Source organism: Colius striatus, chromosome 16, assembly GCF_028858725.1.
Source record: "Colius striatus isolate bColStr4 chromosome 16, bColStr4.1.hap1, whole genome shotgun sequence".
Taxonomy (NCBI): domain Eukaryota; kingdom Metazoa; phylum Chordata; class Aves; order Coliiformes; family Coliidae; genus Colius; species Colius striatus.
The window spans coordinates 2490360-2517099 of record NC_084774.1 but is presented as its reverse complement, the minus strand read 5'-3'; the positions used below and the strand labels follow the sequence as shown (position 1 = coordinate 2517099).

General features: G+C 44.6%; 1 protein-coding gene across 2 annotated transcripts in view; it reads left to right on the top strand.

The window, feature by feature from the left end:
* Positions 1–26740, top strand: part of MMP24 (matrix metallopeptidase 24) — a 51570-nt gene that overhangs the window by 5327 nt on the left and 19503 nt on the right. For both annotated transcript variants that reach the window (XM_062008769.1, XM_062008768.1), the window contains 2 exons: positions 3150–3266; positions 4710–5014. In XM_062008769.1, the coding sequence (XP_061864753.1) occupies positions 3150–3266; positions 4710–5014 (422 nt within the window). The remainder of the gene's footprint in view (positions 1–3149; positions 3267–4709; positions 5015–26740) is intronic.

The following is a 26740-nucleotide window of genomic DNA, read 5'->3' as shown; positions in this document are numbered from 1 at the left end:
AAACTGCTCAGTAGAGAACTGCTGACAAAAAGCTCATCTGGTGAAGACCAACAGTAGCAAGCTGCAGCTTTCTCATTGGTTTGCCTTAGATCTGCCCTGCTGAGAGGAGATTGCTGGACTTGGACCCTGGCCCATGTGGTTAGAGGAGGGCCTGTATGTCTTGGAAGTAAGTTGAATTAGGGAACTGGTCCAGATAAACATTCTCAGCTTGCCATTAGCACAGGCTGTTGACAACTTGAGTACTGCCTACAACCAGGTAGTTGGGCTTTTTAATGAGATCTGGTTTAGAAAGTGTGTAGCTGAGCTCTGGAGCACACTGTGGTAGAATATGAGGATTCAGACAGACATAAGTGTAGAGGGGTTGAAAGAGGAGTTAGGCAGCCACGTGTAGCGCAAGTCTAGTGCCAGCTCTGCGAACGCTGATGCTGGGCTCAAGCCCTTGAAGCCCCTGGCTGCTGGTATTGCTGCTTGCCTCTGGAACAGATTCCTGCCCTGCCCTGTCTCCTTATGTTGTGATGGAGCTGATATGGGGCAGGGAGTTTGACTGTCTTTGAGGGAATGAACTTTTGATTGGATCTCTGTGCAGTTCTGATTGGCTTTGGTAGCACAGGACTAATCTATGTGGGGGCTGATTTCTGGGAGCCTGCTCGGCATAGGGCAGCTGTTGGGAAGGTGCAGATAGTGCTTGTACATGAAACAAACGTTGAGGCGTGGGAGACCTGGCAATGTATTGCTAGTGTGTCAGCATAGCTAGAACTGTCCTGGAAGGTCCTGGTGACCTTTCCTACATATCCATGTGGGTTTGGTAGCTCTCCCGTGTTACCCTTTTGTCTTCTAGATGATACTGGGAAAGATAGAAGGTACTTTTCTGACTGTATTCAGTGCTTGATGATGGTAATGTTCAGAGTAGTGGAGTTCTCATGAAGCTCAAGAGATGAAAACCCAATTCATGCCACAGTTTGTGTAAGGTTCTGCTGAAAACTCTGTAGCATGTCACGTGACTGAATTTTACAAAGAAATCCTTAGGAAATAGCTAGGAGAATACAGGCTGACACCTCTCCAGCAAAGTGATAGCAGCAGGGCAAAAGAACACAAATAAAGGACACTTGGGAAAACACTGTGTATTGAGGTTGAACTAATGCAACTTTTCTAAAAGCAAACCTTAGATGTAATGCTTTTCTTTGAAGGTGGCAGCAGTTGTGTGGGCAACACAGATTTGATTTCCACAGGTTTCTTAGATTTCTGAGACACATACCATATTGATAAAGTAACGTAAGTAGGAAAGATCTGCGCTAGCTTTATGCAAGCGGTTTGTCAGACTCTCATTTGCTCTGTTCTTGGTGGAGAGAAGATGACAGATGACTGCACTGAAATTTGTAAGCACCTGTAGTTTTTACATCTAGGAAGTAGCCAAGTAAAGGTCAGCTGCCTGGCTGTCTGAGCTGGGAGCAGGTATGTGTGCAGTGAAAGAATGTTCTCGTTGAGGCTGTAAAGTATCAATTTGCTTTGTATTTTAAAAGTGTCCTGGAAAGAAGTGTTGTAAACGGTTACTGGTGATGGGAAAACATACTCTTTCGGAAGGTGTGTCTATCTGTTTTGATAGATGAGATGTACATTGTTTAGGCTGAAGCATGTGGGTGCACATGGGCTACTTGCCAACGTCTGGCTGCAGTTGGAAGAATGTCTGCATTTGGAAGCCAAAATTGTCCCCCAGGTGGCCCAGGGATGTGGGGGAAGCCCTACTGGGGAAAAGGGAGAGAATTTGATGTCGCATGTCAGACATCTGCTGGGATTGGCTATGATACTGCTCTTATGCGTAGTCAGTGTCATGTTTCTGTGTCCTGCAGTGTGTTCTTAAGGCAGTGTCACAGTGGACAGTTGCCTTTGCCATTGCAGTAAGAGGATTAAATGCATACAATGCCTGGAGAATACCAGTGACAATGTCCCCCAGCAGCACCTTATGTCTAAGCACAGTGCCAGTATGCTTTGGAGGGTATGACCAGAGACTACTTATGTTTTCCTTTGACTTTGGTCTCTTGTCCTAGACCTCACTGCAAAATCCTGAAGAATGTGGCTGGAACAGAAAGTTGCTGCGCTGAGACTTTTGGAGACCAGTAGCTGGAGTTCCTCAGTTTCTGTCTCCTTTTTCCCCTGCTGCCACTTGCAGTGATGGGCCGATTCATTCTTCCATAAGCCACTTCTACTTTGCTGGAGTGTGCCCACACCAACAAGTAGGCTAGTATTCTGGGGTACTAATTCTTCTGGTCAGAGAATCATTTTGATTAGAAGAGACCTCTTGAGATCATCTACTCCAACCTCCTCCTCAAACAGGAACAGCTAGAGCAGGATTCCCAGGACCACTTCCAGTTGGGTTTTGAGTACTTCCAAGGATGGCAACTCTACCACTTCTCCAGGCAACCTATGCCAGCGTTTGACCACCCTCAAGCTCGTGCGAGAAACAGGAAAAATATCTGTTAAAGCTGGAGGTAAAGGTAGTAGGGGAGGACACCTGCCTTCTGTGCACAGTGCATGGATCACCATACAAGGAACAGCATCCTTTGCTCTTCAGTTCACCTAGCCATAGAGGGAAGAGTTCCCTACATCATGGGTGACGTTAAAGGAGCCCGGGATTATAGGGAGAACCTAACAGAATTTGGTGACTGGAACACAGAGTTTGGAATTATCTGTTCTGGTTATTACAGGTGAAAGCCTTAGTCATTATCTGTGAGGGTCATGTTCTCACTTTTTCAGTCTTATCTAGAGAGTTTTGAAGACTTTTTCTGGCTCAGTAGTACTTTAACAAATGGAGAGTGGATCGAGTAGGTGATGAGAGAGTTTGATCCCAGTGCATACACACATGGAATTTTGATCTAGGTGTCTTTTGTGGTGTTATCATCATTAGGTTCTTGTCAAGCATAAGGGCTACCTGATCTTCTTTCCAGAAGGAAAAATGAATTCTCGGCATGCTGAGGTGTGTGGATTGCCAGCAGAGGTGGAGCGAACAGCTCTGTGGAAAGAAGGCAAACCTAAGACCGACCCCTTCTTAGTGTCTCCATTGGCCATCCCTCAGAGGTGGCCACACCTTCTGAGTGCTTTTGAATCTTTTCCAAGCTCTTTGTTAGCTTGCTTCTTCTTTCCTCCGCTTCCAGGTGGATGAAGAAGCCTCGATGTGGAGTTCCAGATCATCCACACTTACGCCACAGCCGTAGAAAAAAGCGGTATGCACTAACTGGACAAAAGTGGAGGCAGAAGCATATAACCTACAGGTACAGTCCCTTCTCTGCCCCTGTTTGTTTGGAGCAAAAAAAAAATGTTATTTGGTATGCAAATTTTGTAAGTACTGGATTATGCCTGTTAATGCCTAGTTGAAGCTTTTATTCTCAGAACATTCTGGAAGGGAATACTTTCAGAGCACTGGAGTAACTGAAGGGTCTATTCTCAATTAGCAAATAGGTGCCTTTACTGATAAGCTGAATTCCAGCCATCAGTTGTGTAATTTGGGCAGGACAAGCTCCTTTCTGTTCCCTGGAAATCTACATCTCTAGCCCTTAGATTATGTGTCTTCTTTAACAGACCTTTAAAGCAGAAGGAACTTCATTGTCTAAAAGTGTGATGCTTTCTCCCTCTACTGTTTTGCAACATTTTACTGGATACCTATTTTTGCAGAGGTTTGATTTTTTTGCTCATATATTAGAAGTCTTGCTTTTGTCCAGACTTAGGCCTGCTGAGGCAGTATGCTGAAGTGGGCTATAGGTGTCACATGAATGCTACCTGGTTTGCTAGAGATGTGTTTTGAGTCATTTAGGCCTGTAGTGTTTGAAAGCCAATTTGAAAGTGAAGCCTTTTCATTTCTTTGGAGAGGGAAAGGAGGTTGCAGAGGAGTGAAAATTGGGAATGTAAACATTAGGAGGATGTGAATGAGAAGGCTGAGACAGAAAGAAAGTCTATTGTGAAGGAGTACAACTGTGAGTGACCAACATAGGGAAAGTGCCAGAATGCGTAGGAAGAGATATGGTGATGTGAAGGGAAAGAGAATTGGGCTGGGTCACTCTGTTGCTTCTGCTGAGAGCTTTGAGAAAGGAGGATTCTTGAAGTAACAGCAAGGGACTGCAGAGACTCAGAGGAGGGACTAGTTCAGTGGACTAGTTCAAAGTTTCCACCAATAACCATCCCTGTAACTGAAATAGTAAAGGAACACCTTCTGTATGTGGGGATCTGAAGTCCGATCCTGCTTCTGACCTTTTCTGGGTGTGAGGAAAAGCTGGTCTATAACTGTATCAATAAAACATATCTTAACATATGCATAGCCACAGGAAGCAGGTTGGCAAATGGCATCACTTCTGCCATTGTCAAACTAGTAGTTGTTTAACTTTACAGTTTCAGTCTTTGTTGTGTGCCATTCAAGTGACAGATAATGTGTTTTACCACTGGATATGTTACAGTGTCTTTCACGCATCGGTCATGATATTAAATTGAGCCACTGTCATTAAAGACTGAAAGCTGTTTCCATGACGTAGGTGTTTCATATTCCCCAAGACAAGTTTAATAGGTCCTGAGCCTGTTATATATGCACACAAGAAAAACATCTTGTGACCAGCACTTTTCAAGCTACCATTTACAGTTGTGGGAAGGCTATGTGTTGGAATGACAACGAGGAGTGTCGGTTGTATTCTGTGAAGTTCAACAACGCTTCTTTCTCATTCACACAGCGTACACAACTATACCCCCAAGGTTGGAGAGATTGATACAAGGAGAGCCATTCGTCAGGCATTTGATGTTTGGCAGAGAGTGACACCACTTACCTTTGAAGAGGTCCCTTACCATGAAATTAAAAATGACAGAAAGGAGGCAGATATTATGATATTTTTTGCTTCTGGTTTCCATGGAGACAGCTCTCCGTTTGATGGAGAAGGTGGATTCCTAGCTCACGCTTACTTTCCTGGACCAGGAATAGGAGGAGACACTCACTTTGATTCAGATGAGCCATGGACCCTGGGAAATTCTAATCATGATGGTAAGATCACAGGTCATTTCTCAAAACAGGTTGAACTGACAGACTTTCAACTAGAAAGTATTTGGTTAGCGGAGCTTTTACCTCCCTTACAACGGTTCAAATGTTTTCTAAAACACGTATTCCATCCTAAGTGGCTTAATAATTTTATTAGTAAGTTTGTGACTCTGTGTGCCTCTCTGCACGTGTGTGAATGCTGAGGAGTGAGCAGAAGTGTATGGCTGCTGGCTCTTGCTATCCCTCAAGATTTGGACCATAGTTGCTACAAAAAACGTGGCTCTGGGAGGGAAAAACTAAACAAGAGAGTGGTGTATCTCATAGAATACTTAACAAGGGCAATTAGAGTTAGTTGTAAGGGTGAATAGAAAGTTGAGAGTGAAGACGTTTGAATGTCAAGTCGTTTTGATCCATATTTGTTTTCCCACAGTCTCAGTATGGTCATAGTTCCTCCCATCAGAGGTTAGGGCTGGATGTTAAGAGAAGGCTAATGATTAGGACAACTGTTTTTGAGAAGCAATGAAGAGTTTCTGCATCTTTCCAGCTTTATCTTTCTCTCTAATGGCAATGAGCATTTTCTGATGTATTTACAAACCTTAGATCTAGGATAGTAAAAAGTTTAAATGGGAAAATCGGAATTTTACAGTGGCTTCATAAAATACCACTCCACAGTTTTAGTGATTTGGGAAGGACAACTTGTCTTTAAACCCTTGGGGATTCAAAATCAGGTTTTGAAACATTTTAGAACAATTAGAAGTTTCCTGGGAGTGTAAATATGGCTTGATTTTTTTAAAAACTGTGTAAAAACCTGGTGGCATTGTTGTAGCCACAATATCTAAGGTCACATGCAAAGGCAATGTCTGCCATGAGACCCAACAGTATAGACTGAAAGTGAGAAAAGCTTTCAGGCATGCAAGCCACCTTCAGGCCTGACCTAAAAGTGACAGCTTGCTTTCAGATTGGAATGCAAATTGAGAAAATCCCTCCGAGTTTTGAGTGGGTATCTATCAGATCATCTTTGAAAGGAAATGGAGCTGTCAAGTTCAGTGTGGGAATGCTAATGTGTAGGAAAGCAGAAATGATAACGATACTTCTCAGGGAAAGAGAGGTAATGTTTCCTGGCATGTCTAAATGACTAGATTAGATGTATACTGAGAAAGAGAGAGGTCATAGCCTGTGGGATACAGAGGGAGAAGAGTGTGAGAGTGTGGGAAGTTATGGCGTGGCAGAGAAGTCCTGCCTTCCTATCTTGAAATGGTACACATTTTTATTCCTAGGTTTGTGGCTGGAGGGCAATTTATAGGTTTCCTTTGAGGATCAGGATGGACAATCAGAGCATGAGTGATTACCTTTTCAGAGCTGCTTTTGCAGCAGTTAGGTGTGTTTATGCTTTAACCGTGGTCCGTGCAAGCTCAGTGTGTTAACAGTTATTCCATCTCAGCTATTGGGTATGATGTGCTTGATGTGACTTCCCAGGTAAGTCCTTGTGTGAGACCTGGGGGTGTTGGTGTCTGGGATAGAAGATCTTCACAGGAAGGCGAAAGAGAAGGTTTTGACAAGTTGTATTTCTTTTTTCCACACAAAAAAGTTCCTCATGGTAAGCTTTGGAAAGGTTGGGAGGCAGCTTAAAGACTGGCAGGGATGGCTCTGGGGAAAATTTTCCACTGAGTGGGATGTTCTGACATAGATTCTCACTTTTTTTGAGGGTTTTTTTGGTATAGTTTTCAGGATGGTGTCTGAAAGCAATGATCAGAGGGTCTCTTTTTAACATAAATGCTATTTCTAACACTCTTTCGAAAACATGATGTATTTCACTGGCATGCTGAGTGACTGTCATGAGTAGTGTTCTCAAACTGCATATAATTGGTATTTGAGGGGCTGGTGTGCACTCCCAAGTAGGACAATTGGTAGAAGAGTCCATTCCAGAGGATAAACGTCATTTGTGTGTTTGCTTTCAGATAACCTTGCCACCTGGAGTGAGTGGCATGATTGTTTCAAAAATCTTGTTTAAAAGTTACTAGCAAGGATGTTGAGAATGGTGAAGTCATATTTGTCCCCAACACCTGGAGGAAGCACTGATGATAGAAAAGGAATGTTGTGGTTTGAGGCTGACAGGGATAAGCCTGCAGCCAGGACGTTACAGATGGGAGCGTTAAATATGAGGAATCTGGGTTTGCCAGTGTTCTTAGCCTTGGTATGCAAACATGAAAATGTCCTGTCTCCTCCCTGGATGATCAACACCTTTTTAAGAGGGTTTTTCATTCTGTTTCACTATTTCTTGTCATTGGAGCTACAGGTTCCCACTTCTGATGTGTTGTATTTGAAATGCTGTTAGTAGGTCTGAAAGAGTTTCTTCTTGGTCAGAGGTTTTGGGCACCGTGATCAGCCTGCTGCAATTTCATTGGAAATAAGGTGTTAGTGAGGACAATACTGTGTCTTTAACAGGAAATATTTCTTCAAACATGGTCTTGCTTGTCCTTATGATACATATTTTGGAGCAATAGGTTTGTTCAGCCTCAAACTGAAGAAATCTCTCAGTGAAAGAATAAAAATACCACACCAGTAGCTGTTAGTAAAGCTCTCATTTGTTCATATGCAAAAAACCCCACCCTGTGTTGTTCATTCAGCATCCATTCAGTGATTATAGAAATCTTAAAATAGCCATGAAATTACAGTAGTATCTTTAGTTGTTTAGACTCCATCCCTACAAGAATGTGTATTAATTCAAGGGAAAATTGGAACAATCTGCCTCAAAGCTCTTAGCCTTGGAACAGCAGTAAAAGAAAATCTCTGGTCAACAGGGCAGGATGCTGAAACTGGCACTGTAGGTCCTAAGAATATCTGGCTAGTCTATTTAGTCCATATAGTTTTGTTACAAACTAGTAGGATCGGAAGCTTTGCTTTTATTGGCCTACATTTGTCTTACTGGGGTGTGGCATCTGAAGAGTTAATCATTAAGTCTGTGTTTAGATGCAGCTGTCATCCAATGAGGTGCAAATTATAGGGATAAAAGCAAAACATTTCACATCAATTCTCATCCAGTCAGAAAAAAATGGTTTTAACAAATCTTTCTGTGAAGGCAGCAAGCTCTGATTTGCACATGATCTGTCTGCTGAGGAAAGCTTCTCTCTTGTAAAGGTAACTTGTGGTAGTGCACTAGGGCTCACTAGCAATTTAGCACACTGTAGAATAATTGATACATTTCAGTTGGAAAAGACCTTTAAGATCATCAAGTCCCAGCCCTCCCCTCACCCTGCCCAGCCCACCACTAACCCCTGGCCCTCAGCACCTCAGCTCCACGGCTTTGCAATAGATCCAAGGTTGGGGACTCCCCCACCTCACTGGGCAGCCTGGCACAGGGGCTGACACCCCTCTCAGGGAAGAATTTCTTCCTGATCTCCAATTTAAACCTCCTTTGCTGCAACTTGAAGCCATTTCCTTTTGTCCTATCACTTGTTACTTGGGAGAACAGACCAACCCCCAGCTCCCTGCAGCCTCCTGTCAGGGAGTGTCAGAGAGGGCTCCTGTCTGCCCTCAGCCTCCTCTTCTCCAGGCTCAACACCCCCATTCCCTCAGCCCCTCCCCAGCCCCTTGTGCTCCAGCCCCTTCCCCAGCTCTGTGCCCGGCTCTGGCCACGCTGCAGCCCCTCAGTAGCAGTGAGTGAGGGGCCCAGCACTGACACAGCCCTGGAGCTGCAGCCTCCCCAGGGCCCAGCACAGGGGACAATCCCTGCCCTGCTCCTGCTGCCACCGCACTGCTGATCTCAGCCAGGATGCCCTTGGCCTTCTTGCCCCCCTGGGCACGCTGCTGGCTCCTGTTCAGCCACTGCTAACACCCCCATCAGCTTTGCAGCCCCTCTGCCCCAGCCGTCCAGGCCGTCATTGCCTCAGCTTGGTGTGGCCCAAGTGCAGGACCTGGCACTTGGCCTTGTCAAGCATCATCTCATTGCCCTTGGTCCATCACTCCAGCCTGGCCAGGTCCCTTCTGCCCTCAAACAGAGTTCTGCTCCCACACAATTTCACGTCATCTGCAAACTGTCTGAGGGTGCACTTGATCCCCTCATCCAGATCATTGATAAAGATGTTAAACAGAGCAAGCCCCAGTACTGAGCCCTGGGGAACACCACCAGTGACCATCCACCAACTGGATTTAACTCCATTCCCCACGACTCTCAGGGCCCAGCCATCCTGGCAGTTTGCCACCCCAGGAGGAGGATGCCAATCCCAGCCATGGGCAACCAGTTAGTGCATAGTTGGTTGTGGTTTATGTATTTCTGTTTTGTTTTGTGTGATCATTATTGCACTGATTCTGCCCCTTAGGGACAGCATCTCCATTACTATATCCATTCACATTTTTTGTGTAGTCCTAATAGCTGTGATGCTCTTGGTTGTCTTTCTGAGACCGTGGTAATAGGAGCACATGCACCAACGTTTCTGTTCTCTTCTGTGAAGAACTGGCTTTCGAATAGGCTTTATGAACCCCACATAGGCTTTGAAAGCAAATGCAAAGTTTCCTTCCCCCTGGATATTGATTACAGTTTCACTCATGCATACAGCCCCTTTTCCTGACTAATACTGTACTTTGAATCCATGATTGCCTATTTATCATGTGAATTGTGCTGCCTTCTCTGCCATTCCCATAAGCAAGCTGTGGAAGATTAATTTAGATAATATTGTGATGAAGATATGTGAAAGCAGGTAGGAAGGTGAACTCCTGGAGCAGTCCTTATTAACTGGGATCACAGGATACAGAATTAATGTCTTTTCAGATGAGAATGTCAATGGGAGCACTTAGAAGCACGAAGCAGAATATTGGAATTGGGATCAAGACAAATCAGAAAAATTATATGGCAAACAGGAGGAGTGTGGTTCTGCATTTAGAGAGAAATCATCTACACAGCCACGCAGTGAGGAGCAACTGGCTTTGTCACAGTGGGGTGGGGTGGGCTGAACGTTTTTCCTGAAAGGTGCACCTCAATAGAAATGAAAGCAGCTCGTCCTTTAGCTTGTCCCAGACTTGTGGCAGCAAGGGCTCCTGCTTATTAGTGTTTGAGATACAGGCACTTGGAGGCAACAGAAGCTGTTTTAGAGTCAGTGTCATTTAGTGGTACATTTTGTGAAGCTGCTCGCAGGCCAAGTGACTCCTCTTGACTGCTTAGGCACAGCATTTGGTCACTGCATTACATATCTCAGTATCCCAGATGCTTGCATTGCCAGGAGGGACACCAAGGGTGAGCTTGCTCTGCGTTCTCCAACTCTTTTTTTACTTGAAATATGCTGTAGAAACAGCCAGGCAAACTTTAAACTGCCCACTGAAGACTCACAGCTGCTGACATGTGTTGCTTGCTGTAGGCAGCAAAGCCTGTGCCTGTACAAGCCCTTCAGGAGGGATAAATAGGGAAGGAGAGGTGGTGGGGTGGCCCTCTATGTTAGAGACTGTTATGAATGTTCAGAAGTTGAGTATAGTGATGATGGGGTTGAGAGTGTTTGGATTAGGTTAAGGGGCAAGGCTAATAAAGCTGATATTGCTGTGGGAGTCGGTTGCAGACCTCCCAAACAGAGTAGTGAAGTAGACAAAACATTCTATAAGCACTTGGGAGAAATCTCACAGTCACTTGCCATTGTTCTTGTTGGAGACTCCCAACTTCCCAGGTATCTGCTGGGAATAAAACACAGCAGAGAGGGAACAAACCAGGGAGATTCCTGGAATATGTGGAGGATCACTTCCTCACACAGCTGCTGAATGAAACTACCAGGGAGGGTGCCCTGCTGGACCTCCTGTTTGTGAACAGAGAAGGTGTTTTGGAGGATGTGGTAGCTGGAAGCTGTCTAGGCAACAGTGGCCATGAAATTATTAAGTAGAGATGTTAGGAGGTGGGGCAGCAAAACTGACACTTTGAGCAGACTGACTTGTTTACGAGATTACTTTATAGAGTCCCTTAGGAGTCAGTTTTGGTGGGTATAGGAGTCCAGGAAGGCTGGACACTTTTTAAGAAGGAAATCTTAAAGGCCCAGGAACAGATCATCCCTACATGCTGTGAGGTGAGCCAGAGGCAAAGACTGGACTGGCTGAATAGGGAGATTTGGATTAAAATCAGGGAAAAGAAGCAAGTTTATGGCCTGGGGAAGAAGGGGCAGACTGTTCACAGTGAGCACAGGAACGTTGTGAGGTAATGTAGGGAATTAATCAGAAGGTCAAAAGCCCAGCTAGAAGTCAAACTGGCTTTAGAGGTAAAGGGTAATAGGAAAAGTTCCACAGGGGCCAGTCTGTTTCAACATCTTCATCAACCACCTGGGTGAGGGCACAGAGGGACCCTCAGCAAGTTCCCTGCTGGTACCAAACTGGGAGCACTGGCTGATTCCCCAGGGGCTGTGCTGCCATTCAGTGACATCAGGACAGGCTGAGAGTTGGGCAGAGAGGAACCTCCTGAGGTTCAACAAGGACAAGGGCAGAGTCCTGCAGCTGGGAAGGAACAACCCCCTGCACCAGGACAGGCTGGGGGTGACCTGCTGGAGAGCAGCTCTGCAGAGAGAGACCTGGGAGTGCTGGGTGAGAATAAACTGACCATGAGCAGCAACGTGCCCTTGTGGGCAAGAAGCCAATGGCAGCCTGGGGGCAGCAAGAAGAGTGTGGGCAGCAGGGCAAGGGAGGTTCTGCTCCCCCTCTGCTCTGCCCTGCTGAGGCCTCATCTGGAGTCCTGTGTCCAGTTCTGGGCTCCCCAGCTGCAGAGGGACAGGGAACTGCTGGAGAGAGGCCAATGCTGGGACACCAAGATGCTGAGGGGACTGGAGCATCTGCCTTATGAGGAAAGGCTGCGGGACCTGGGGCTGTTCAGTCTGGAGAAGAGGAGGCTGAGGGGGGATCTCATTAACATTTATAAATATCTCACTGGTGGGTGTCAGGAGGTTGGGACATCCCTTTTTTCTATAGTGTCCAGCAACAGGACAAGGGGTGATGGGATGAAGCTGGAACACAAACAGTTCCAGTTAAACATAAGGAAAAGCTGTTTCAGTGTTTGAGTGAGGGAGCCCTGGCCCAGGCTGCCTAGGGAGGCTGTGGAGGCTCCTTCCTTGGAGGGCTTCAAGACCCACCTGGACACGTTCCTGTGTGACCTGATCTAGGTGAACCTGCTTCTGCAGGGGGTTGGGCTGGATGAGCTCTGCAGGTCCCTTCCAACCCTCCCATTCTATGATTCTATGAAGTTTCTACAAATACATGAACAATAAAAGAAAGCCCAGGGAGAGCCTCCATCCCCTCTTAGAGCCAGAAGGAATTTTGGGAATAAAAGGTGAGGATAAGGCTGAGGTGCTCAGTGCTGCCTTTGACTCAGCCTTTCATAACAGGAGCATTTCCACTGGGGAAAGTCAGATCCCCAAGCCAACGGACAGGGGTAAGGAGCAAAACGTTCCCCCTTTAATTCAGGAGGAGATGGTCAGTGACCTGCTGCTCCACATTGATGCACTCAAATCTATGAGGCCAGATAGGGCACATTGCAGAGTGCTGAGGGAACTGGCAGGGCTGCTCACCAAGCCACTGTCCATCATGTATCAGCAGTTCTGACTAGGGAGGTCCCATCTGTTGGAAGTCAGCCAATGTAACACCCAGAGATAAGAAGGGCTGGAAGGATCACCCAGGAAATCACAGGCCTGTCAGTTTGACTTCAGTGCCCAGGAAGCTGATGGAGCTGATGATCCTATCATGCAGCACATGCAGGACAACCAGGTGCTCAGGCCCAGTCAGCCTGGCTTTATGAGGGCAGGTCCTTGTTAACAAACCTGATCTCCTCTGACAAGGTGACCTGCTTGTTGAATGAAGGAAAGGCTGTGGATGTTGTCTACCTTGACTTTAGTAAGGCATTTGACCCTGTTTCCCACAGCGTTCTTCTGGAATGTTCTTGGCTTGGATGGGCACACACTTTCCTGGGGGAAAAAACTGGTGAGATGTTCGAGTCCAACAAGCTGTGATCAATGGAGTTAACTCCAGTTGGGGCCAGTCACGAGTGGTGTCCCCCAGGGCTCAGTGCTGGGGCTACTCCTGTTTAACATCTTTGTTAATGATCTGCATGAGGGGATAGGGTGCACCTTTACTAAGTTTGTAGATGGTACCAGCTGGGTGGAAGTGTTGATCTGCTTGAGGGTAGGGAAGCTCCACAGAGAGACCCAGACAGGCTGGATGGCTGGGCCAAGGCCAGTGCCATGAGTTTCAATAAGGGCAAGTGCTGGGTCCTGCACTTGGGCCACAACAATCCCCAGCAGTGCTACAGGCTTGGGGAAGAGAGGCTGGAAGCTGCCAGACTGGCAGTGTTGGTTGACAGCAGCTGAACATGAGCCAGCAGTGTGCCCAGGTGGTCAAAAAGGCCAAGGGCATCCTGGCCTGGATCAGGAACAGTGCTGTCAGCAGGAGCAGGGAGCTGATCATTGCCCTGGACTCGGCTCTGGTGAGGCTGCACCTCCAATACTGTGTCCAGTTCTGGGCCCCTCTCTACAAGAAGGACACTGAGGTGCTGGAGAGGATCCAGAGGCAGGTACAAAGCTAGGAAAGGATTGGGAGCACATGGTAGATGAGGAAGGGCTGAGGGATCTGGGGGTGTTTAGCCTGGAGAAAAGAAGGCTCAGGGGAGACCTTAGTGCTCTCTGCAACTACCTGAAAGGAAGTTGTAGCAAGGTGGGAGTCAGTCTGTTCCCCCTAGGAACAAGCAATAGCACAAGAGGAAACGGCCTCAAGTTGTGCCAGGGGAGGTTCAGGCTGGATGTGAGGAGGAATTTCTTTGCTGCCAGGGCTGTCAGGCATTGGAAGGGGCTGCCCAGGGAGCTGCTGGAGTCACCCACCCTGGAGGGGTTTCAGAGCCGGGTGGGTGTTGCACGGAGGGCAATGGGCTGGTGGGTGATGGGGCTGGGACAAAGGCTGCACTCAGTGATCTTAAAGGTCTCTTCCAGATGAAACGATTCTATGATTCTACGTTAGAGGGTGAACAGACTTGGCTATGCTGGGATCTGTCTCCCCTGGCTGCCTCAGTATCTTACCTGATCTTAGCTCAAGCATAAACGTTCTGCATAAAATCTGTTAACTAGGCAAATGAAATATCTCCTAGCATAAAATTAATCATGGTACATGTGTGTGCTTCCAACAGCAAGATGAGAAGTTCAGAGTGGCTGAAAGGAAGTTCTGTCAGTTGAAGTGTCCACGTTACACATGACTGCTTTTAAATCCCTTTGACAACTCTTCATCTGTTTAATAGGTTCACAGGTCAATTGCAGGAAGTCAATTTTAGTTTCCAGTTTAACATTGCAAATAGTGCCAATAACAATCTCAAGCAAGTCTTCTTCATGGTCTTTTAAAAGCAGAAGACTATTGCTCTTACACATGTTGTCAGCACCATACCACTAATAATGTGGTGCCTGCCAACCCACTGCAGATGTTGACTCTATAGATATAGCTGTATTAGCTATAATCTTCTATTGGCAGTGACAATACTTGCTCTGTCACCATCACTACAAATAGCAGTGACTATTTCTTACTGTGCTGGTGCTAACAACACCCACCTCTGCAGTAGCTACCCATGGCTGTAGCTGCACACTGCTGGTGTTGCAGGACTGCCACTGCTGGGGCCACTGCACCTGCAATGGGGATACCTGCTCTCAGTCTTCCTGTTCAACAGAGATTTCATTCCAAAGTTTATGTGTACCAGGCAACATGCTGGTCAGGAAATGCACTGAAGCAGTAGTAGAAGGCTTAAAGTGAGCAGGCTTGATTTAGAGAGGACATTCAGATAACTTTTTTAAATGCAAAAGCAAGGTAAGTACTGAGATGTCTGTGCCCTGCCAGGGATCACCAGAATCTTCTGAGACCCTCTCTGCCATCTGCTCATTGGGTGCTGTTGTAAGTGGGATTGTGCCTAAGGGCTGACACTTCAACTTCTTCAGGAAGCAGCCCAGCTGATGAGTTATCCCCATAGCAGCTCTAGTGTGTCACAACTTTACATCAAGTTTGATCATTTTGCAGTTCACAGGATTCATCTTTCAGTATCTTCTCTTCCAGTTACTCAGCTTCACACCTGTATCTAGTTCTCTTTGTAAATGTAGAGTTGCCACTGTGATTACTCTTCAGATATTGTCGAGAAATGCTGAGCTTTGCCAGCAGCAAGTAAATAAATATTGTAATCATTACAGCAAACATGTGCAGGTGAGTTTCTTCAAAGGGCTTCTTCGAAAAGCTTTTTGTTCAGGTCTTCTGAAGAAGAGCCAGCCAAAGAGAGTGTTAATGTTTACAAGAGGCTGCCAGAAACGGTGCAGGAAAGGAGACTTCCTATCTCCTCTTCGGAGCAACTGGGTCACTTCTGGTGCCAAATCAGTGCTGGAGTTTCTGCAGAAGTTCTGTAGGAAAAGGGCCTGAACTGTCTTCTGGGAAGGCTTCTGTTAGCCACAGAGGAGAGGAACTGGACAGATTTTTCTCTGCGATTCCATCACAAGGACCAGCATTGTGTCCGTGGGCATCAGCCCGGGCAACAGAGCAAGCGCCCCTGAAGCCTCCATCTGGACACTACATATGTTCAGGAACCTGAGCAGGTTTTTCAGGACAGCCAAATACTGTCTAAGCTGACTAATGTGGATGTTCAGCGAAGATCTCAAGGAGAAAATGTTGATTAGAGTAGCTAATTTTGGAGGAGAGCGTTAGTAACAGCCAGTGAGCATGACAGCCTGTTGTACCTGTTGGTGGGGACTTGCTTAGCTTTGAGTCGATGTTTAATCTGCCAATCAGCACATTCAAAGTACATCTTCACCAAAGATGTACTGTTTTCTATCCTGGCAGTATTAATATCACAAACCTTCTTGATTCTTTTTACATTTTTATCCCCATTCCTCTAGGTTTACAGTGGAATTCAGTTGCACAAACATAGGCATTTGGCCAAGCTTTGGAGAGCCACTTTCCTGTCAGAGCTTGGGCTGTTCTTTTTAAGAAGTCAGGTGCACCAAATTAATTTGAGCTTGAACCTGAATGGCCTGATAATCTTTTCATTCATGCTATGAGTACAAATTTCTTAAAATTGCCCAAGCACCCACAGATCTTGTGCCACAGCAGAGCATCTGCTTGTAATCTGTCCCATTTAGATCACTGACTCTTACCTTTATCCATTTGGGTGATGTTAGATGTCTTATGGAGGATAGGTATCTCATGCTTCTGGTACTTCTTAGCTTTACTGTCACATCTGAGTACTCACTTGTCTTCAATACCTTGGAAGCCATACAATATGGAGAGTTTCTGTTCTAAAAATGCAGTTACTGAGCGGTGTCATTATAGTTTGTGGGTTGTGTCTAGCTAGAACAGGTCATTCTTCTACAGGCTGTCTCTAGGAATATGGCTTTCCCTGTTCAAATTGCTGGATCTTGGAGGGATGAGTGTCTTTCAAAGCTGTAAATAATTTGACCTTGTATGAGAAATAGAATTCAAGTACCATGCTTTTAGCTCTCAGCTTCTGGAATTTAAGTTTGTAGAATAGTGCTCTAAGTCTTCAGCCAGATGATTTAGTTCTCCACACAGTTTAAACTCCTACACAGGGGATTATGCACATGCTTTCTCCCATTGCTGTCATGTTTTTCCTGGTAGCTCTTTCTCCTCCCCTTTGAACCAGAGGAACATTGAAGTGGCTACAGTGTGAACCAGACAAACAGCATTTGGCTACATCCATTTCCCTGTCTTTCTCTTCCTTCTCCTGATCTGATTTACCTTACAGCTGCCCCAGCTCTTGGGTCCAAATGAAAGAGTAGGTGGGTAGAAGTGGGTTGCTGGGGCAGGAAGAAGGACTGCTGCCCTTTCAGCTCCAAGATACACATCTTGATCATAAAACCACAGCAGAGCTATTGCATGTCTATGTCCTGGGTACAGTTTTGTTTCTTCAGACCTCTGGTAGTCTCTCCCTGCATGTTCTCCTTGCATTTTTTTCTTCTTGCTCTTCACTAACAGTGATAAACCTCTGAGGCTGCATCTGGAGAACTTGTGGAGACTCCATCTTTTTGAGACTTTAAAACTTGTCTGGATGATGCCCTGAGCACCCTGATGTATTCTGGAGATTAGCCTTGCTTGAAGCAGAAAGTTAAACTTGATGTCTTCCAGACATACCTTTCAATCTAAGTCTTTCCATAGTCCTTTCTCATTGTCAAACAGACAGAACTTTAGTTCCTAGAGCTAAAGAGCAAATTGCAGTTCCTTCCTATGATAACTCTGAGCTAGAACAAGCTGTCCAGCTCATAAAAGTCTCTCTTCTATCACCAAATTCCTTTGTAAAACCAGGAATCTATCATTGAGGATGAAGGAGGACTGCTGATGCTCACAGGTGCTTAAAGAAGTAGCTGGCAGTATTTTTTCCCAGATGTTTGATGCTTTTGAGGTACCACCTCTCATGGAGATGTTTTTAAAAGGCACAGAGGTTTTTGTAAGTGTCCACTGGATTAGTCCTACAAACACTGAGTGTGTGTTAGGGTACACTATATAACAGACCCCCTGTTGATAACATGTGTTATCAACACATGTGTTGATAGGTTTGACATGTTTTCCCCTGGTCAGGTAATTCTCTGTTATCAAAGACTTCTAAGTGTTTCCAGTCACTTTGGAAACATCACTGATTAAACATTCCTTATCCTATTCGATTTGTTTGATTACAGTTGTGATGTTTTAGGAGGAGGGAAAGGACTAAGAGGAATGAATATGATCCAGTTGTTGCCTTTTTCCTTTGAGATTTGTGGTGGTACTTTTAGGTTGACTCTCTACTATCTGCTTGCAACCTGCTTTACCTGAATTGTACAGCTACAGTGCATACTTGCTGAAAAAGAAAACACAGCTTCCCTTAACCTGTACTTTCACCCAGCATATTGCCAGAACCTGGTAGCCTTTTCTCCTCAATTAATTCCTGTTTCCTTTGTGTTTTACCTTGCTTTCTGTCTCTTTTTTTTTCTTTTTCCTTATTTTACCATTTATTTCATGTTCATTTTCTGTGCAAATACTGAGGCCAGCAAAGACAATCTTCACGTCTCAACATAATGAGCAAGTGTCGGAGGGCACTTGGAATCTTTGTGCTGTTTGGCTGTTAAATACTTTCTTAATCTTCTCTCTCTGATTCCTCAGGTACAGAACATCTCCACACCTAAAGAGTTTTGTTCTAACAAATGACATTTTGAATCCATCATTTTTCAGGCTTCTGACTATCCTTGGAAACGAACATCAGTATTTTTCCAAGTGAAAAGTCAGAGCTCCTTGGAAGTTGCTCGTGTGTCCTTTCACACAGAAGACCTGTTACCTGTCAGACTTTCATACAGATGTTGCAAGTCAAGTAGGGCACCAGCTGCATTAAAATTTCAATTTATTCCATTGTGCCTTTTTATGACATTTCACCAGGTCATGCTGTTGGTCAGTACTTTTGTTCATTGAACACCAGTATTTAGTCTCTAGAACATACTTAACATTGGTTTCATGCTGTAACTACTTAGAGACACTTGTTCTCATAAGCCAGAGTTCTCTAAAATCATATACTAACATTGAACCAAACTTGAGCAAATATATAGATACATGGTCTCAAGACAGTGGCTTAAATCAGCAGCAGTTTTTGAGATGACATCTGTGTCGTGTCAATCCAAACACAGAAGGCCTGAAATAGAGAACTTGCCAATTAGGTTTTTTACAGAAGTGAAGAGAGCCCAGCAGCACACGTGGAAGACTGCTGTCTTCAGATTCTCCTTTGCTCCTGGACAGCGTCTCTGTAAGTAGTGCTTTCTTTTGTTGTGTGTGCTGTCATTGTGCAAACATAGAAGTAACATTACAATAGTGCTGTGCCAATGCAATCAGAATTTTAAAGCTTTGCAGGATTGACAGTAATAGTTAGTGATTGCAACTGCAATCCGTTAGTAAGGGTCACCTGCAGATTCCACTTTCAAAGTGATGTGCTTGTAAACAAACCTGATGTTTACAGTGCTCTATAAAGGAAATGATTATCCATTGCTTTTGTCAGTAATTGTTTAATACACAGAGTATGAATAGAGTTACACAGGTATGAGTAGAGTTACACAGCTATGAGTAGAGTTACAGAGGTATGAGTAGAGTTACACAGCTATGAGTAGAGTTACACAGGTATATGAGTAGAGTTACACAGTTGTATGAGTAGAGTTACACAGCTATGAGTAGAGTTACACAGGTATATGAGTAGAGTTACACAGCTATGAGTAGAGTTACACAGCTATGAGTAGAGTTACACAGTTATATGAGTAGAGTTACACAGCTATGAGTAGAGTTACACAGTTGTATGAGTAGAGTTACACAGCTATGAATAGAGTTACACAGGTATGAGTAGAGTTACACAGGTATATGAGTAGAGTTACACAGCTATGAGTAGAGTTACACAGTTGTATGAGTAGAGTTACACAGCTATGAGTAGAGTTACACAGCTATGAGTAGAGTTACACAGTTGTATGAGTAGAGTTACACAGCTATGAGTAGAGTTACACAGGTATGAGTAGAGTTACACAGCTATGAGTAGAGTTACACAGTTGTATGAGTAGAGTTACACAGCTATGAGTAGAGTTACACAGCTATGAGTAGAGTTACACAGGTATATGAGTAGAGTTACACAGCTATGAGTAGAGTTACACAGTTGTATGAGTAGAGTTACACAGCTATGAGTATAGTTACACAGGTATATGAGTAGAGTTACACAGTTATATGAGTAGAGTTACACAGCTATGAGCAGAGTTACACAGCTATGAGCAGAGTTACACAGCTATGAGTAGTTACATGGGTATTTGGAATCCTATTGATTTCTGTATCATCAAAGTAAAATATTTTACTTCTTTCCACAGAGAATGAGATACTCTGGCATTCATGGGAAGAAGCCAGTAAGGACGAAAATGAGATGTCATTCCCTTAAAAAAGGAAGAAAAAATCCCCCAGACTGTGAAAGAGGCAGGTCATGGGAATGAAGGTGAGCCAAAAAGTCTCTTTTTGCCACCTTCCTTTGTAAAGCAGAAGCTGATATGACGCAAATCAAAATGCAGCAGTATCTGATAAAGCTGCTGAAAGGGAGAGGGGTAAAGCAACAGGAGTTCAGGGAGAGAAAAAATGAAAAGCATGTGAATCCTTGAAAAGAGTTTGCTGGCCATTGCAGTCAGAGGTGGGATTGCAGCACCAGCAGTGAGTGACACCCAGTATTCTGGACTTCAACATCACAGCCAAGCTGCAAACATGGCAGTTGCTCAAACAACGTTTTCTTTCCTCTCCTGTTGCTAAAGAGCAGCACAGGATCTGAAGACAGTTTAACTAGTATTCCCTTCTCTACCCAAATCCAACAAGAATACAGCTTTCAGGAGGGAATGTCTTTTACATCCCAGTTCTCAGTTTTACTCAGTCTTTACAGCCCCATCAGGAACCTTCTGTGTCAGGAGAGGACAAAGACAGTAAGTCTTCCTGTCCTAGATAGAAAACACCCTCTTTGTGGCAAAGAGGTACTCTCATAGCTTCCAGAACAGCACTTTCTCTGTCACCAGCACCAGGAGTTAAATATAATTTCAACTTAACTGGCAAAAAAGAATCCCAAACTGGTTTGTATCCACAGGATACTCTCAGGACCTGTTTGGAACACACTGGGACAGCTTTCTGTTTCAAAATACTCTGTTTTGGTTTTGGTTTTGTGGGTTGGGTTTTTTTGTAGTTACTTTCTGGTTGTTCAGCATGTGGGTCGAGTTCTGTCTGTAGACCCTGCTGTATCTGAATCATTTCTAAAGAGAAAGCCACCAGCACAGCTCCTTTCCAAACCTGACATGAGAGTCATAGCTACATTTTCCATGGGTTTATGAGTAATTTTCTTTATCATGTCTTCTGCCAAATTAGGGGATAACATGCTAATAAAGGCAAATATAGGTTTTCATTTTGGGATTGGTAATTCTTTGGTGTGGAATTGCTTATTGAATTACAGCCTACACCTGTGAGAGATACAGGAAAGTGTTTCAACATAACACTCTTACTCCATTGAATGTCAGGCTTACTGAGATAGCTGAAATAGTCACGACTTCCCCACTCTGGCTGCCCACTCTTTCCTCCACGTCACTCACTCAGTTTTGGTTTCACCGTCCCAGAAAAATATCTTCCATTCCTCTTGTGAATTTTTACAGGAGATTGTCCTTGTAGTGCCATCTGTGCCATGTGCCTTTTGGGGAACAATAAGGCAAACTGCTTATCTGTCATGATTATTGGTAACATTGGTTCTCTGTTCTTCTGCAGTCACTTGATCTCATGGAGACCAGTTTGTTAACATGGCTGTGGCACAATTTGTGCTAAGACTGTGTATTGCTCATTCTCCTTTCTCCAATTAAGCTGTTTGAGGACACTGTTAAGAGTTTTCATGGAGTCCTTAAGAGGCAGCATATTCATTGCTACGTTGATAATGATAATGGTTTATCAACAACATGAAACCTAGATGTCTTTTTAACATGTATTTTCTTCCTTTCTAGGTAGAAAAACTATTCTCCACGTCTCATTTGATGCAAACAAATGGACAAGCAGTATCATCACTTCTTCAGGGTCTTCAGAAGATCAAAAGGCTTTTCTTGAGCAGAGCATGTTGCGGAGGTGAACGGAGCAGTACAGGCAAATGACGTGTTCTGTTTGGCAGTTCAGACCTACCAGGTCTGAAGATGCAAGAACCAAGGCATAGCTTAGAGTAGCCCTAAAGCTTCTTTAAGTTGTGCTTGGAAAACAGTTGTCTCTGCATGTCTTTTTGAGCAGAAGGGATTGTTTTAGTGTATTTAAAGCATGCTTATATCACACTATCTTTTCTGTAATTGCTCTAGGCATGCTATTGTCACAGCCAGTGATCTGGCTCCTTCACTATCATCCTTACTTTAATAAAATCACAACGTGGAACCTTCATACGTCTTTTTAGTTATGTGTGAGTAAACTGCAGTGTGTTGATGTTATTCCCTTAGCATGATGAGGCAGTTCATAAAGTATAAAGCTAGTATGACAAAGATCAGAGATTCAGTCACAATTGCTCTTCTGTTTTGAATAAGATGTGCAATATTATTTGTACTTCTGTTGTTTTAGCAGCTCTGTCCTGGATTCACACTCCTCTGTGCCTAGGTGCTCTACAGAGTATACCTACTCATTACAGCTGTATATACACATAACTATTGTGCTCAGGGATAAACACTGATATAATATCATGCCATTGCCATCAAAGTGTCCCTGTCACCTATTGCTGTAAATTGATGAGCATTTGAATGAATATTTTTGCTGACCTACAGCAATTTTATGCCCTATTGTGCAATTAGTTACTTAGCCAAATAGAGAGTTTTGATATGGATTTTCATACTTAAGAAGGCATGTACTAACAGGTTCTGTACAAGAAGGCATGTGCTAGCAGCTCCACTAGTCTGTCACCCAATTTAACAGCAGTTTTTCCAGCTGAAGGTGAAAAGCAAAGAATCATGAGGGATGGAGTATATGACTAGAAGGAAGATCATACATAAATCAGTTTCTCTGTGAGTACAGTGTTCTCCATGTGGTTGCAGTAAAGCCACGTGTTTCTTACCTGCAGAGAAAGATAGTGTGTTATAAACAATGTGAGAGTGCTTAATCAAAGAGCTGAGTTGATTTGTGATTTGTATATTGCAATTTATCTTCACTCAGCTAACAGCAGGTTTATTCTGAACACAAATTTGGATGACTTCTAATTCAACTGAAAAGCACGTTTCAAGTTGTGTGTTCTCTGTGTTTGGGGTGTGTGGGGACTACAGAGCCATTAGACTGAATGTAAGGTTAGCAGTGTATTTGCCTGGTTTGCCATCATGATAATGGGCAATGCTTTCATATTGTTACAGGTGTGTCCTCAGTTATAACTTTCTCTGGTGATAACATTTGTTTTGGTAAGGAAAACACATCAGCAACTTCAAAGCTAAATTAACTGTGTTTCTTTATGTTTTAGCATAGCAAGTCCAACTGTTCCACTCGATGAACTTAGAAAATAACCCCCAGTTTTACAGGGTCATCCTCCCTCTGGTGCTTACTGGTGGACTTCTTGAGAACTGGGAAGGAGAAAGCTCAGGCAGGTCTCTGACCAGACCTGTCTATTTTGTATAGATAGTGCAAGTGAGCAAAAGCTGCTGGATTTCTATTAGGACCTTTCTCTGCAAATATAAGGCAAGGGTAGTCAGTTCCTTCTGTTCCTCAGCTGGCTGGTATCCACTGAACTCAATACTTGATGAAGGGGGTAGAACATGAAATAAAGGAGCTTCATCTGATTGCCTGACCTTGTTTCCATATGAATAGCAAAGTATCAAGCTAGGCTGGGTTTTTTTCCCTTCCGAATTTTGCTCCAAGAAGATGAATGCTATTGTTTGGACAAGAACTGTGAAGATCATGAAGGTCAGAGACCTTACTGCATGTTCAAGAGCTACAGAAACAATTTGAGAGGTACAGGCTACTTTGGAGACTCTTACAGATCAGCTGAGTGGACAGTTTCCAAAAGGCAGCCAAACAGCAGTGAGTAACAGTACAAAAGATCCATCACAGCTCCAACCTATGGGCTGTGGGGGGAGCGAAGAACACTGTCAGGAAGTAGTTTTATACCTTGATGTTTTCTTTTCAGAAGAAAGCCTAGAGAACAATGTGTTCTCTTCCAGGCTATGAAACTCCCTGCCATTTACAACAATAAAGGGAACTTCTCACCAATGTTATTGGTATAAACTTGACCCCTCAATAGAAATAAGATGATGAATCCAGAGCTGGGTTTTTGAGCACTCTGGGATTACAAATGGTCTTATATTTTTTTCTCCTGTCTCCTCATCCCATGAAATGCATGTTGTCTGCTTGCCCTGGGAGAATGACTTACCTGCTTTCAGTTTTGGGACCCTCTTACAGAACGTAGAAGGGTGGTGAAGGCAGATAGCGTGGGCATGCTGGAAGGAAGAGAACTATGGATGTGTCTGAGAGGAGACTAGAACAGAAAGGTATGTGGATGAAATACTGGTGAGAAATCTGGGGCCAGGGCAGGGAGCAGAGGGAGAAGGAGATGTGTTAGCTAGTGCCTTTCTCCTGTCTTTCAGCGGAGGCTTCAAGATGAACAGTAACTGCAGCACTGAGAATCAAGAGTATTTGTTGATAACTAAGAGGAGCTTCTTGACCTGCTTTCTGTGAAAGTCAGTTCATTTCCTAGAAATTCTCTTTAGCTCCACTTTGTCTGCTCCAGCCACCACCTCCCAACACGTCAGTACTCCAGTTTGAGTGGCCTCCTAGCAATGTATCCTCCCTTAGGAGGAGAGCTTTTCCACTCCAGTGTTGACCTGTCCTCTGTGGCTATGCCAGAACTGGAGAGGTTCTTTTCTTAGTCAGTCCCTTACCTCTAGATGCAGAGCTCTGCAGCCATAATTTTCCACCCTCTGTGGCATCCTCACACACCACTGTCAAAGTGGTGTTTTGAAACCAAACAGCAGCAGCTGTTGAAAAGGAAAAGCTAGTGGGTCATCTGGAGATTGGTGACATCTTTGATAAGAGTCCATGAGAGGATGGAGTTCAGTGTTTATCAGAGGAGTCTGTGCTGAAGTCAGTACTGCTTGATATCTTCATGAATGTCCTCAGTGGTGCAGCAGAGTTGTACCCTCAGCAAGTTCAAAGGTGATGCAGAATTGGGAGGAGTGGTTGATACACTAAGTAGTGAGGCTGTTATTCAGACAGACCTCGAGAGGTTGGAGAAGTGGGCTGGCAGGAAGTGGAAAGAAATGCAAAGCCCTGTGCTTGGGCTTTGTTGGTGGCCAACAGGTGGAAAAGCAGCTTTTCAGAGAAAGACCTGTAGGTCCTGGTTGGCACCAAGTTGAGCATGAGTCAGTAGCATAACCCTGCAGTGCAGAAGGCCAACAACATGCAGGGCTGCGCTAACAAGAGCGTTGCCATCAGGTCAAGGGAGATGATCCTTCCTTTCTACTCAGCACCTCTGGAATGCTCTGTACAGGGCTTTGCAACACAAGAAGCTTGAAAGTCAAAACCTGCCTGGTCCCAGTCCTGGACAACCTGCTTTATTTGACCATGCTTGAGCTGGGGGGTTGGACTAGACAGTCTCCAGAGGTGCCTTCCAACCGTTCTGTGAGTCTCTGATTCTGTTGTCCAGCTGTCAGTGTGCTGGTGGTTGCCTTGGGCAGAAACAAGTGATTTAAAGGTGTTTTAACTAACTTAAATTAAGGGAGTGACTTGTCTTATGTTTTGCTGAAGGTTTAGCACGTACAAGCAAATAACTTACATAGATTTTATGTAGATTTACATAGAGACAAGTTCTAGACATGCTGTCAGTACAAAAACTCTTCCAATATTTCAGCAAGGAGGAAAATGCCACCAAACTGATGAGGGAAAAAAAACTCCTCAGCGTGGTCACAGCTCATGAGCCCCTGGTGAAAGTTAGTCCAGAGCTGACTTCCATAAGGAAAGGGAGTTTCACCATGGACTTCCATGTGTGAGTAGTTGTGGTAGCAATGAAAATGATGCTTAAGTTCTATAGGAGGTCCAGTCCATTTAATTTTCGACAAGACTTTGAGTGTTTGAATTGCTTTGGAAGCCTGAGTGTGTGTTCCAGGCTTGAGTGGTTTTGAAAACCCATGAAGACTGAGCAGTCCTGCAGACTTCAGCATGAAACTACTTCATGCATTTTATACGATGCTGTTGGACATTTTACTGCCTTGCTCTGCACACACCAGATCTTCCACAGGAGAAAAAATTAAGTCCCTATTTGGATTTCTTCAATAGAGACGTTCTGGACTTTTAAATACACACATGCCTAAATGTAAAGCCACTTGTGGTTTTGGACATTTGCATTCCAAGAAATGGTTTCTGAAGTGCATTTGCAGGTTGTAATGTGTCTGGCATACTCAGCTGCTTAGACCTTCCAGCTCAAATGTTTAGACAGTTTAACCATTTTTATGTGATACATGTGACCAGGTGGACACTGTTTGTCACTGGCTTCGGGTATCTTGGGGTGCTGTCAAAGCAGCCTGCAATGAAGACTTGCAGAACCCTGAACCTATGGTGTCTAGCTTTTATTGGGTAACAGCAAAGCATTAAGCATTTAGAAAGTTGAGATAATTCTACTTGAATCACTGTGGCAACTCCTGTCCCAAAGAGAGCTCAGCCTTGTACACAAACTGAACTTCTGTTACCTCTAACATAGGTGCAGTTTGGAGATGTTGGGGATGGAGATAGACTGTGTGGGGATCATAGAGTCATAGAATCATGGAATCATCTTGGTTGAGAAAGCTGCTGCAGTCCCAGCCCTGCCCAGCCCAGCACTGACCCACGGCCTCAGCACCTCAGCTCCACGGCTTTGGGATCCCTCCAGGGCTGGGCACTGCCCCAGCTCCCTGGGCAGCCTGGCACAGGGGCTGACACCCCTCTCAGGGAAACAGTTCTGCCTCAGCTCCAACCTCAGCCTCCCCTGGGGCAACTTGAGGCTGTTTCCCTTTGTCCTGTCACTTGTTACTGGGGAGCAGAGCCCGACCCCCAGCTCCCTGCAGCCTCCTGTCAGGGAGTGTCAGTGCTCCTGTCTCCCCTCAGCCTCCTCTTCTCCAGGCTGAACACCCAAAGGACCTTCAGCCACTCATGAGGCTTGTTTTCCAGACCCTTCACCAGCTTCATTGCCCTTCTTTGAACATGCAAATGCTGCAAAGCAGCCATTGAGCTGCCACTGCCAACTATTTGCTCCCATGTCTGATT